This window comes from Tympanuchus pallidicinctus, unplaced genomic scaffold, assembly GCF_026119805.1.
Source record: "Tympanuchus pallidicinctus isolate F22 unplaced genomic scaffold, pur_lepc_1.0 scaffold15, whole genome shotgun sequence".
Lineage (NCBI taxonomy): Eukaryota > Metazoa > Chordata > Aves > Galliformes > Phasianidae > Tympanuchus > Tympanuchus pallidicinctus.
Window position 1 is genome coordinate 29,937,301 of NW_026294669.1, and position 14,398 is coordinate 29,951,698.

At 39.3% G+C, this 14,398-nt stretch overlaps 1 protein-coding gene across 1 annotated transcript in view; it reads right to left on the reverse strand.

Annotated features, from left to right (window-relative positions):
* Positions 1-14,398, reverse strand: part of COL3A1 (collagen type III alpha 1 chain) — a 51,565-nt gene that overhangs the window by 32,666 nt on the left and 4,501 nt on the right. Inside the window, exons 2-3 of the mRNA XM_052675414.1 lie at positions 2,448-2,656; positions 490-522 (exon numbers count right to left, since the gene is read on the reverse strand). Of these exons, the coding sequence (XP_052531374.1) occupies positions 490-522; positions 2,448-2,656 (242 nt within the window). The remainder of the gene's footprint in view (positions 1-489; positions 523-2,447; positions 2,657-14,398) is intronic.

Below are 14,398 nucleotides of genomic sequence, written 5' to 3' on the forward strand. Positions count from 1 at the left end.
TCATAGCAAAGCACATGCAACTGGGGTGGGAAGCTTCCTCTATGAAGCATAACTAGTTGCACACCTGATCATTCAAGAAAGAGATAGACAGTAGGCAAAATTCACATGATGAAAAAATTACTAGCAGGTAGAGCCTTACTGCAACCTAAGTTTGATCAAGCACATTAGAAATATTAAACTAGTCAATTCCTGACTGTGAAATTAATACTGCAAGTTGAATCCAGATTTTTTTTTATTGGGAAAAAATAAAACAATAACAAGTAATACAGTTTGAAGTAAGTTCTCTCTCTTTTTCTCCAATCTGAATTATTTGTGTTGAAGCTAAAGAGATTACTTCAAAGTAACTTTAAGGCAGATCTGAAGACAATGCAGACATCAAGTAAAACTGGTTATTTCAGCAGTCTGAATGGGATTTATAGCATTGTAAGAACTGGCTTTTTATTTTGTTAGTTTTCTTGAGAAAAAAAAAACAAACAACCCTTTACTTACTGGGTCTCCCTTGGGGCCTTGCGCATATGGAAGCTAGAAAAAAAAAGGAACATTAATTAAATTAAGAAAGAAAGCCAAAATCAAACTGAAAACTGAATATATGTATATGAAACAAGATGAAAAGACATTTAAATATTGGAATATAGATTTATCAAACATATTTTGTTTACTCTTGCTCAGCATATTTAGAAGCCGAGGTTTTTTTGTTTGTTTGTTTGGGTTTTTTTGTCAGTCTTTCATCTACATTTTTATGGTGTATTCATTAAGTGTGTGCACCTGCTCCAGGTAAAAACCTGGCACTAATGAAATCAGCAGAGTTTTGCCACTAAGTCTACAAGGGACAGTTTTCTTATATTCCTGTCAATCCACTAAAAAGGCATGTTAATAAATGTAATGATATAGCTATTTTTAACTTTCTTTGAGACCTAATCTCCCGGATTACCTTTTTTTTTTTCAGTTAATGATTAATTTATAGATTAATATCTGGATTCTTAATTCATATTTTAGAACAGTTTTTTTTTTACTAATTCAGCTGATAGAGACAGCAAGGGATATTCAGCTGAAACTGCCCCTGATTTTTCAAGGTGGATTTTCCCTATCCATTACCCAAGGTCAGCAGGATAGCTTCCAGTGGGCTGACCAAACGCTCGTGAAGACTGAACAAAGTAGCCCACGTGTTCTTTGTTATCAGGAATGACAGAACTGATTCAACAGGGTTTGAACCTGCTTGGAGATTTCAGTCCTGAAATAAAAAATCCTGCACTCCAGCAGCTGACCAGAAAGCAGGTCCTAGACTCAAGGGAAAGGAAGCTGTGCTTGAATGTCCATCACACTTGTATGGACCACTCCTTTGCACCATTGCAACCCGCTCAGTGAAGTAGCTCAGGGAATTCTGGAAGATGTACAAATGCACTACCATAATGCTAGCAGCACTAGGAGACAGGTTTGTATGTGAAATCTCATGTTTAAAAAGATACACTATTTTTAGAACTGCAGTAGTGCATCTTCTGTCTCCCTCTTCTGCTTACACAACTCTTTCAGCCTCTTCTTTTTCTCTCACAAACATGTATGTCTCCCCTCTCTCCAAAGCATGGACACAAATGCAGAAGATGACTGTATGACAATCTGTATGTCTTATTCATGCTGAAAGTAGGAATACTGAAATACTGACAGATCATTCAGCCAAAACTTGGAAGCAGTGCAAATCTCAGAAGTCTGTCCCAATGAAATACCCACACAAGAATCTTTATGAATCTGTAGAAATAGACATGCTTCAACTTTTTTTAAATTTTTTTTTTTTTGATCTCATGGATCATAACATGAACAATGAAATGTTCAGACGAGCTTTGAGTATTTCTACAAGGCAGACCTCTGTATAGCTAGCTTAAGCTAACAGTTTAGGCAGGAGAGCTGGCATGCACTAATTACAATGCATTCAGTCAAGCAATAATCCTGTAAAAGTAAATTTACTATATGATAATATTGAATTGAGATGATAAGAAACGCAGGCTTACACCATGCTGTGAAAAGTGTGTGGGCATTACATATACCTTGAGCACCATGTCAACAAACAAGCTATTTACTTTATTCTTATGCTTTGCCAAAAAAAGAAAAATTTAATAGCTGATCATCGCCTTCTGTCCCATTATTTTTATCTCTGCCTTTTGGTGATGTAAAAGTGGGCTGAAGGACTTCATGCTTCTAGCTGTACAGTCCAAGGGACTGACAAGTATTTTATTATCTGGTACTACTCCTCTCCTGGAACACAGACATAGTGAAGTATTCTTGAATTTACCAAAACAGAGAGAAAACAGAGTAAGTTCAGGCTGCTTTTCATATGTTTTGTTAAAATTTGCCCATTCTAAGTATTTGCCAGTAGTCAGAAAGTGACACACTCTTTATTTAAAAGAAAATCAATCAAAGTTGGCAACACCCAAGTAATCATATTGAGAACTTACTTTTGTAGGCTGTGGTGTTGTCTGTGGGCAAACTGGACAGCATTCTCCGAAGGGGATCTCTGGGTTGGGACAGTCTAACTCCTGGTCATCACAGATGATGTCATCACAGAGAACAGATCCAGAGTCGCACACACAGATTTGGCATGGCTCTGGTTTCCAAACATCCCTGTCAGCATATTCCTGCCCGAGATGGGTACATCCTCCTAGGGCTATTGGAAAGAAAGACAGTGTTCAGTATTATTTCAAGCGTGTTTTCTAAATCAAAGAGGCATAAGACGAAAGCTTTCAGATAGCCTGTTTTGTTTTCTTGTGCAATATAGTTTATCTGTGTGTGGTAAAAGGCTAAAAGCTTCTCTTCACGCACTGTGAGGATCTGTTACATTAATTGCAGTCTCTTCTGAATCTATGAATAGACATCAGCAGAAACCTCCTGGAGCGGAGCCAAAGCCTAATTAAATCTGTAATAATCTTTCGAGTAATATCAGTGTCAGTGTTATTGTTATATAATTAGCAACTGAATTGTCTGCTGCAGATAAAAAGCAAACGTTCCAAATCTCTCAGATGAGTGTATCACTGGCATCACTGTGCCAACATGAGCACTTACACAAGGATGCAGAATAATGGGTCTGTCTAGCATGAGCTTTCATTGCTAGCATCTTGCATCAATAGAGAGCATCAAGTGTTTTTGAAATGGTTTTTGAAAGCTGACATATGCAATAGATCTATAAGAACACTCACATTAATGGTTTGCCACATACCTGTCATCTGGACTGAATCACAGAATCACAGAATGCCCAGGATTGGAAGGGATCTCAAGGATCGTGAATCTCCAACCCTCTGCCACATGCAGGGCCACCAACCTCCACATTTAATGCTAGACCAGGCTGCCCAGGGCCCCATCCAACCTGGCCTTGAATACCTCCAAGGACGGGGCATCCACAACCTCTCTGGGCAGCCTGTTCCAGTACCTCACTACTCTTTCTGTAGAGAGCTTCCCCCTGACGTCCAACCTAAATCTCCCCTCCCCCAACTTAAAACCATTTCCCCTTGTCCTGCAAGGTTGTTCCCTCAACTGCTCAAATGCCACAAGTCTTTGCATTTTTGGATCTGTAATATTAATGTCTTTGCAAATTCCTTTCAGCAGCTGTTCTATTGATCAAATCTGTTGTAATTAATTTGAAGAGATTGATGACAAGCAGCATTAAGCTGTGGGTTCGTATATTCTTAAAGAAACCAAATCCAGAAAGCTTCATCATTTAATAATGCAATATAAAAATACACAAAGTTATCTAAGTTCCTTCTAAGTTCTGTAGAAATATCAGAAGTCTCAGACTACAAATACAGGTATCAGTGAATGCTCTGATAAACAGAAATTCTTTCCATGAATAATTCAAAATAACTTCGCAAACACAAAATGATGGAGCAATTGCTATTTGTGTATGTGTGTAAAGCTATGGCATTATAAAAAGTTGTCTTACTACATATAGTTCTTCAAAAAGAAAAAAAAATAAAAATGCCAGAACACGTAATTCAGAGTTCTAACATTAAAATTACCTCTGGCTCCACATGAAAAATTCTGAATGCCATCAAGCTGTTGTAATGGAACAAGACTGAGTCCAAAACTATACTGCAGCCCACCAGCATTAGTTATGCAGCCCCTTTTCTTTTCTCACATACAGCACCTTTCATTTTTCCACTACCGCTTTAGCACACTGGTCCAATTTTCTCTTTATTCTGTTTTTCCTTCTCTTTGCTTTTCTTGGACTCTATTTCTATAGCCATACCCATGCTCTGTGGCAGGCATCCACTTCTACATGCTTCCTTGCTTCTCACGCTTTTTTTACTTCTCTTTTTCCCCATTTTATCTTCTCAGGTCCATAATATATAACCTCCCTTCTCATCTTCCCTTCATCCTCCTGTCAGGTACCTGAACAGTCTGCTTACTTTTCTGCCCTGTATTCAACCGAGATTATTTTCTGAGTCAGATCATGCATCTGACTCAGCTCTTTTTCTTGGCCCCGTTGAACTGACTTTCCCCTTTGTGTCACCCATGAAGTTCTCCTCCTCCTCTTCCTCTGCTGAGCTTTCAGAGGAAGGCAATAGGGCAGACAACCAAGACCTCTTGGCTGGCTGAGAGGCGTATATCTGATTTCCTACACAGAGTCAGAAGACACTGCCTGGCAGCCACTGCATCTGATAAGTACAGTAATTATGTCACAGTAGAATCTTGACATCTTCAGTCTTTTAGGCTAGATTTAGTTTCAAAAAAATTGCTTGGTTTCCCAGCTGTCACCCTGCATAAACGTGTCAGTAGGTCTCACATAAATAAACCAATTATCTCCTTGATTAATTGCCCATGTCTGTCTACTAAACATTTTCCCTTGTCTACAAAACCAGCAATTCCCTGTAGACATTTAGTGAAAAATAAACTTGACAATACTAAGGAGAAATGCTTTCTGATAAACAAGAAAGCTGAAAAGTACTTTACAAATGAGAAGAGAGCATTATGAATGAAGTCTTCTCTATGGTCTAACAGCTCCTGAAAAAAAATGAATTATAATGAACCAGAAGCAGAGTAAGTCAGTGCATGAGTGAGTGACTCACTGTGTACAAGAAGACCCAGAAGGCACTGTACTGTATGAGGCTGAATACATTCAAAGCTACTGGGGACCCTAGACCTTGCTGAGGAAGGAGGGAGCTGGATAGGTGTGGATCCACTCAGCAGACTCTATTTACCTCTGCAGGTTAAAAAGTCCTTCTCATTTACGAACATCACAAAAAAGGGAAGAGATCTATTTTGTTTAGTTTAGGGTAAAATAAAATTTTGCACAGGATTGTTAAATAAAAATGCCATTACATATATCTAAAAAACCATAATGTTATAGTGTGTGCATGTAACACACAATTAAATCACTAACCTAACTGTACAGGAGAATGGAAATAAAGCAAATTTCACTACTTTTGCAAGGCTGCCATTCAATTATTCTGCAGTAGATGGCATCGTTCAACAGGACAGAGAGGAAAAAAGCTTAAATCTGGATATAATGACATTCACATTTGCCTCTAACTTTCTGGACGTTGTTAAATGAATTAAGAAATAAGCTAGCAGAGTTGCAATGAGAATCTTTGTGGCCTTTGGCAGAATGAAAGTATTAAATAGGTTTCCAAAGGAAACTTACATCTGGGAAGACTTAGTCTGTTCAAGACACCCCCTCTGAGCTCAGATGTAGATCTGTGTGTCAGCATATTATGACATAATGCATTTTGCATCGCTCATAAAGATTAAACATTAGCTCCAAAATGCTTTGGAAAGCTGATTTGTGCTAAAGCACTGGCAAGCAACATACAGGAAGCAAGGCTGTAAAAAAAGATGACTTCCCTGCTTCCGAACTTGTGATAGAACAGTCGCGTATTTGCCTTAACCAGATTTTCTGATGGATTCCTAAACACATATATTAGCCTAAGTTTTCAAAAAATGTTAGAACTGATCAGTGTTGGCTTAAGGCAGTGCAGAATCTTATTCTGCCCCTCAAAGTCTGAATATAATTTTTCACACCGAGGCTGGTGACGCACTGGAACAGGTTGCCCAAGGAGGCTGTGGATGCCCCATCCCTGCAGGCATTCAAGGCCAGGCTGGATGTGGCTCTGGGCAGCCTGGTCTGGTGGTTGGCAACCCTGCACATAGCAGGGGGATTGAACCTAGATGATCATTGTGGTCCTTTTCAACCAAGGTCATTCTATGATTCTATGAATATAGTGGCCAAGGAGAACTTTGTTTCTGTGGCAGAAACATTATTGCACTGACCTGCTGGCCTCTGAATCATTTTATCAAACATTAAATTGGTCTTTTAGCAAGTATTCACATTTTAAAATACTTCTGTGTTTTGCTGTAATATTTCTCTTGGTCACACTAAAAATAGAAAGAGGTAAATAAAAGGCAACACGGTGTTTGACATATGCTAGTTTTGAATTATTTGCCATTTTCTAAGCACACTAGCAGCCGTACGCAAGCAGATGAATCAGGCAGAGCTAAAAGAAAAAGCACCATCCACTCTTGAAGGACCTATAAGAGTGGAACATGAAGAAACTTGGTAAGGTACATGGTAAAACAAATACAGTCATTTAGGTCTGAAAGTTGACATCATATGGGATATAATTCTGATACCATCGAGGTGAGGAATACATTAGCTAGTACTATGACCTGAGAAACTGGCCTTCTTTGTAGTTTGGCTTTGTAGCTTTTGGCTTTGTACCTGTGCAAGCACTGTGATCACGATTTAACCACGTTCATGTGGCAAAAGGAAAAAAATCTTCTAACAGCATCCTCAGAAACCACAGGCTTTTCCACTTCAGACAAAGCAGGCTTCCAGCTATTACATTAGATGTAAACTCACACATCCCAGTGGTCATCAGAACTGAGGAGGTTTGATCTGCCAGATTCTGGTCATTACCATCAGCCAAGAAAGGGTTTTGCAGTTATTTAATGTCAAGTCTCAAGGTCTGAAATGAAGGAGTCCTTACCCCTAAATTTAACTGTGTCCAAAGCCTGCTGGAAACAGGAAACAATACAAATCCTCTAATTCCTTACTCTGACCTAGTTGTTTGCTTTCCTGTATGACTTCAGAAATTATTTTCGCATTTCTTCTAGAGTAACTGCATCCAGTTATCCAGCAACGTTTTATATATTGTTTCATCAAAAGACCAAAGATAGACGATGAAGTTCCTTTTCAGGGGAAATAGCCCCATTCTCCCTGACCCTGGAGCAGCCTGAGGAATCTACCGTAGCTCCTGAATCATGCCTGCTTTCCATCTGCAGGGCAGAAAAATAATGCTACAGAGCTTACCTCAAAGCAAGCAGCTTGGGCTTGCTGTCTGGCATTGTAACGATGTTTATAAGAAAATTAAACATGCTCATTCCATCCTGTGATGTGTAATGGAAACAAACGGGCTCTCCTCACCAACTAATTGGCTGGCTGGGCCTGCTTAGTCCATGCGGTCTCCAGTGAGGTAAGTGCTGAGCACTCAAAAAGCCTGAGGTAGTTTGTGTTTCACAGGAGTTAGGAAAAGAGGTGGAAATATAAGAAAAAAAAGTGGTTTAACAAGATGTTTCTAAACTGAGCCTCCCAGACATGCTCTCAGCTGGAACTGTCCTATAACAGCTGCAAATTTTGTACTCTGTTTATGGACAAATGGAAGTGTCCAGGATGAAGCCTCTCTTGGTAAAACACCAAATACCACCATGAAATATCAGAAATTTCATCATAAAAGTCTGTCCTTCTGCACTGCCTGCAGAAAGAAGAGCTGTGACTAGGTGCAATGGAAGGGAGTGTGACTAAATGGCTCCCAGATTTCCCAAGTTTCACAGCAAAAAGAGTTTTAGACTGAAAGTGAAGCTTTCTAACTTCTAGATATTGTTAATGTGTATTAAAAAGCTGATATTTGAATAGCACCACTGCTGCAGTTCCAGGCATTTTCCTCTTTTGTGCTCAGGACTCCAATTTTTCTCCAATATCTTCAGAGGGCTCCTCCTCTCCTTGATTGTTCTGTAGCTTGAAGTGACAGGCAGTCACAGCTCTGTTTCAACACCCATGTTTCACAAACTGCTCCTCTCAGTCTCGCGACATCTCTGAATGGCATTCTTTATGCAACTCCGAAAGGTCACCCTGCCGCAAAAGCATTGCTCTGAAATAGGGACCTATGCCAACCCATCAGGGATGTTGTTGCACAACAGCCTCACTGCCTTCAGCTGTTGGATGGTGTGGAGAAAAATGGCAAAGGAGAGTTCTTGATTCAAAGCTGCTAATAGGAAAACAAAGTGAAGAACTTTTGTGGTCTAGTTTGTGTTGTTGGGTGAGTATTTTTACTATTTATTTGTCAGAATTGTCCATTCAGATAGTCAGAAGAGGGGTAGGGTACAGCAGGATGCTGCATGTGTATCATCTTGTTGTTTATTCAAGGTTGCCCAGAGAAATTGTTTTTCCTGTTTCTGAAATAGTAAAAGTCATTCTGGGAAAGCCACCTGATGGACGCAAGAGGTGGTTATTCTCCTTTTATTATTGGCTATTTCTCAAAAACATCATGGCTAAATGCTGCTTCTTTGTTTGTAAAGGATAAATCCTAAACACTCATATATATTGGGATGTTATTCTTGGATTTGCTCTTCAAAGTCATCTCTAAATATGTTAAATCAGGAAATTCCATCTTTACTTAAAAAAAAAAAAAAAAAAAAAGCTATTTATTTATTTGTTTAATAGAGATAGACCTGTTCTCCTACAATCATTCATTCATCGCATCATTCACTCCCAACTAAGGAAGAACTTTGCAGTAAGGGTGACAGAGCACTGGACGAAGCTGCACAGGTAGTCCGTGGATTCTTCTTCTCTGGAGATTCAAGACCTGCCCAGACACCCATTTATGTAGCCTACAATAGGGAGCCTGCTTTGCATGGGGGCTGGACTCAACGATCCCTAGAGGTCCCTACCAGTCTCTACACTTCCATGATTCTGTGATTCTGAAAATACCACCTGATTAGAAATACAGAATCTCCCTTGATTCTAATCTAGCTATTCTATTGGGAACTGAAGATCTTCCATCTCCTACAGAATCCAACATTTTAATAGGACCAACTGTTCACATTTGAGCAGGACACTAGGAAGAACAATCTCATCTTAATTCAGTGCAACGTCTTTTAGAGGGCCCACTGTATAATTTCTCAGTCACTCTTCCAATTATTGGTAAAATGCCTACGAGATTTTTTCATTCCATCTGTTCTTACATTACAATGTATTTTGACATATCACCTTTTGTGTCATTTAGTGTCACTCTAAAAATAAGAAATAAGCTGCAATCACTAGTGCTGGTATGAATTCTCACTGCTCTGCCATAATCTGATTTTAATGTGCTCCCTGTCTTTAGAGTAGACAATGCCAAATGGCACAAAGATCTGAGTACAAATCTTCAACCAGACTGCAAATGACATAAATCCATGCTTGGATTTGCTTACCGATGATTTTATGGATGTGTTAGTTTCCTTAAACATACATCCTGCCCTCTCCTTGGGCAGTCAGTGCAAGCCTGTATGGTCAGAGTTCAAGTGTAACGGTAATCTTAATTTTATCCCTTCAAAGACTGGCCTAGTATATTTTTTATAAAGAAGCAACAGCTTCATACTAGGATTAATTAAGTGGAAAAAAATACCAAAATGCAGCACAACATTTTGTCAGAAATTTAAAAGAGAAAAAACAGCAACAAGAACAAAAAAAGAAATGATTTTAACATGCACCAACAAGATGGTCTTCTACATTTCTGATTTGTGGTCCTATTCTTGCCTTAGGCCTAAATAAAACCTGGATATTCATTCTGTACGAGGAAATCTCCCAAACTTAGCAATTAAAACAATTTTTTAAAAGAAGATTCAAGTTTTGAGTGGGACATGACCTCCTCTCTCTTATCTCAGTAAGAGAGCTAACAACTTTGTGCAATGCAGTTTCTGCTCTTTGTCTTGGAAAGATCAGCTTAGTTCAATACTCCTCTCTTGAGACTAAAACAGATGGGAAATGTTACAGTGCAGAGTATTACATATGGTAACAGCATTTATATTTTCAGATACATTGGGCAAAGTTAGCCCCCTTGTAACTCCATGGCTGCGGTGGATTTCCATCAGAGATGAGTAAAACAGCAGGGGGTCAAGTTCTAAGCTCACATTATTCCCTGCACAGATTTATTGATTTCCCTGTAATTTCAGAAGTTGGAAGTAAATGAAGGATTTGTTTCTTGTATTTAATATTCCAGTGATGGATTAAAGAACTCTGGCATATAGTCCACAGAAAAGAATCATGTCTTTGACTGCCAATAAATTAAAGGGTATTTGTAATTCACAAGGTCAGGGGAAAACGAAAAACCATCAGGCGACTCTGAATGCCTAGAGCATCATTAGCCTAGTTTCATCTGCAAAATGATCTGTATTCATTTACTCCTTATTCCAGTCTGTACTAATTCACCTCACATTCAGTTTGGACAGTTTGTTGAGTATAGATGGCAGTATTTCATTTTTATAGCAGATATTAATTGGCTATTTGTACGCTGGGCACAACATTCTTAGCATCAACTTGACGAGGCTACTAAAGTCAGTATTACAACGGTTTTCTCAGCATAAAAAAGACAATTCAAATATCTCTATTTTTCAAATGAAGTCCTGAAAGTTTTCCAAATGAAGCATCCAAAAGGCCAGAGATGATTTTTGTCCCTATCAAAGATGACCAGCATTCCTGCTGCCTGCCCAGCATCTTGCACGCTTTCTGCTCAGTGAAGATAAAGATCTCAGGAGGGCTGCAGGATCTTGAGCAGGCACAGTCAGATGAATCAGTGTATTTTCTGGAATTCTTAACAGGTACAGGAGAAAGAGCTTGAGCAAAAGGAAACCTGATACATGAACAGGTTTTGCCCTTTTTCTTTTTTTTTCTTTTTTATTGAAAGAAGTGTACAACACTGTTTCTACAGCTGCTCTAGCAAGAAAAGAATCAGCTGGATCTGAACTCTGCTTTCCTTTTTTTTTTTTCCCCCTTCTCCATATTCATGTTATTCTGTCCATGCAAAAAAGAAAGCTCTAATAAGAGGACCACCCTGCCAACAGTGAAGCTACCAAAGGGCTCAGAACATTGCACAAAGACTCTTGCAAACATTTGAGCAGATTTCAATTGCTCTTTTCAAAGACTTGCAATTCCCACTACACAGCCTATTGTTTGCTTTCACTAGAACATTCCTCTCTTAAACAACTGGCACAGAATGACTGCTGCTCTTCAGAGAAACGAGCAACCATACAGTAGATTTAAAGACAAGCCCAGAAAAAACCACAAATTTTTAAAAGAGCCTCTCATGAACACAGAAGTGCCTTCCAGGAGAATATGAAAGCTTTTTATTTTTCACTACTTATAGCTGAAGGAGAATGTGGAAGATGGAGCTCATTCTCCTTTGAGCCTCAGTGTAGCTATTACCCTCAACATCAAAGAAATACACAGTGATGTTGCCCATATTTTCCGTGAGCTGTACCTGGGCAAGCAAACAATTTTTTCTATCATGTCCATTTGAAAAAGCAACTCCAACTTTGCTCTTGCCTCTTTCCCTAAAGGAAAATGAAAAGGAAGAAAAGAGAAAAAGAAGTGGCATAAAGTGGATGAGAAAGAATAGGGGAAAAATAGATATTCACTGCAGATGGCTTGCAAAACCCAGTCAGTGGGTGTGAATTTCAGTGGGAACTAATTACGTCCAGAAATTTTCCAAGAGCTGCCAGAGCTGGATTGCTGTGGGATGTAACTTGCAGACACAGATCATCATCTTTTGATATATGCTGCTGCAAACATGCATGGTCTGTTCCTGGGTTCTGCTGTCAGAAGTTTTTCATATGGAAGCATACTTCTGGCTGTTCTTGTAGGAGAGCAGAAGTGCCTGTGCCACCCTGCAGGGTGGGATGTACAGTAACTTCTGCAGCAATGGATAGCGTTTTGTTCTGCATTATGCTGCAGGCCGTTCTGGTACTAAGTCAGACATGATCTTAAATTTCACTCCACTGCTAGCTGTAAAGAAGCCCTGGGCTTTCAAAATAGCACAACACATTCAGCGTTAAAATATGTATGTTCTCATTATCTTTGCATTCTTCCTGTTTGATGTCCTCTGCACACTTTCCCTCCCCTGGCAGCCACCTCTTTCTTCATGGAGTATTTGTGTGATTCAAAACAAGACAAAACTGCAGACATTTTTAAAGGAGGTACTGCCTCCATTCTCCTTCTGATAGTCTATGTTTAAATGAGGGGGTGGACTTAAATGAGGGAAAATGGAAGCACTCTTAGCTAATCTGAAAGGAATCTCTTCTGCTGTCCTTTCACTAAACAAAGCCAGAAGTCCCAGAGTTGAAGTTTATCCAAACTAAAGCCAACAAACGATTGCTATTAGAGGGGGTTATATCATGTTTTCCATTGTCATTTTGACATGAAGCAGGCACAGACTTCAACTTTGCATGCTCAGAGACAAGGAGATTGTTAATAAGGGAAAATAAATAAATAGATGCAAAAGCATCCTCAAGCAAAATGAGGAGAACTTTTGCTGTGCAGTAATAAAATGAGAAAAAGTAATAGTTGTTTGAAAATACAAATGCAACATAGAATTTTCTGTGTCTTTGTGTGAAAGATCTACTGCTTAGATCAGTGATGGAGCTCATTGCTCCTTGCATCCTTCTAGCATTTAAGATAGAATAAGCACAACTCCATTGTACTTACAGAAGAAATTTTCTAACTCCTGTAACGCGCTACAAACACACTAATTTTTAAATGCCTGTGGCAGTTATCAGTCTGGCAGCCAGAACCAGAAGCAGAGTAAGGGATAATCTTTGAAGCTACTATGCAATGTCAAAGCAATGTGAGAAATATTAATGACACAGTCTCCTGGAACTTTATTTCCCTGAAAAACAAAGTGTCTGACAGAGACGAATGGAGAAGGATCAGAGAATTCCTTCTAGATTATATAGGGACAAAGCTTCTCTTGTCATGCAAACCAAGAACAAGACAGAAGGCAAAGCTTCACAAATTCTGTGCATCAGAAGATTCAGTGTAAGAAAGACAGTCCATGAAGTAGTAGCTGTCCTGCAGCAGTAATTAAGCCATATCTAGGTGCCATATCTATGAGCTACTGGGAAAACAACTGCACTGAGTTACCAGGTGGCATCCCTGTAACAGGGAGAACAGCACTATGAGCAGCATGGCATCAAATATCTTTGTTTCCTTGGGCCTCAGGCTGGAAATGGGCTGCAGACTGAGGGCTGGGGCTGCAGCACATCCCCTTCTGCACCCATCAACACTTCTCTCAACAGCCCCTCATGACAGAACAGAAGCAAAATAACTCTTTTCTTGTATCTCTCCTGGAGATGGAATCACATCCATGCCCAGTGCTCCTTATGCACAGTACATATATCATGGCTGTACTGATGTACGGACAACTCGGTCAAGTACTGTAGCAGCTACCTGAAGGCAAAATGTTGCTGCTAAAATACCTTCATTTTAGATCCATTTTGGGTTGAAGGTTATTCACTCATCTGCCAAAACTCAAAACCAGAAAGTCTCAGAACAGTAGAGATAAAAGTAGGCAACAGGTACTGAACCCTTTAAGCCACTTTAAGGTTGTGTAACGACAGTTTACCAAGCAACCTCAAGGAGAATGAGCCGATGTTCTTTCTGCTGAATCAGAAAGGATTTTATTCAATCCTTTTCAAGTTTGAATTTTATTTGTTGGGAATTGCCAATGATAAATTTAATTTATTCACATCAAATTTCTGTGGTTAATTGGAAATCTAATCCAGTTACTTCAAGTCCAACAAAAAGATCTTGCTAACAACATATATTTGCTTTTGCCAGTAGTTTTCTAAGCTGAGATCTTCTGTGTGGTTTCTTAAGCTTAGCTAAAGCACAACAATTTGGAGTTTTAATGGACAAGACTATTGCACTAGTTTCCATTTCTGGTGGTTCTAAGGAATCATTACTTCAAACCAACAAACTAAAATATGCAATTGCCAGAGCAGCTGCCGCTTGCGCTCTTCTCCAGACTAGTAACCCTCCATAAGAGTATCAAGAGCAATGCAGCTCTCAGATTGCCCACCAGCCTGGGGAAACACGCTTTGTTACTTCCTATACTGGTAGGCTGAACCCTTCAACTTTGAAGAGATTGCTTTTAATCCATGCTGCTAGGCGACTGTCTGCATTACTGTTGTTACTGATCTACAGCATGCTTTCTTAATTATAAAGCTAGATATGGCCTATTTTCTGCACGTTTCTGATTTAAACAAGCTATGACCATTAACACATAACTGTGAAAATAACTAGTACATCCACCACAGCCTGATTTATCAACTAGTCTGTGAAACAAAAGAAGTCATAGTAACTCCTCCCTCCCTCCCCTCTCTCCCT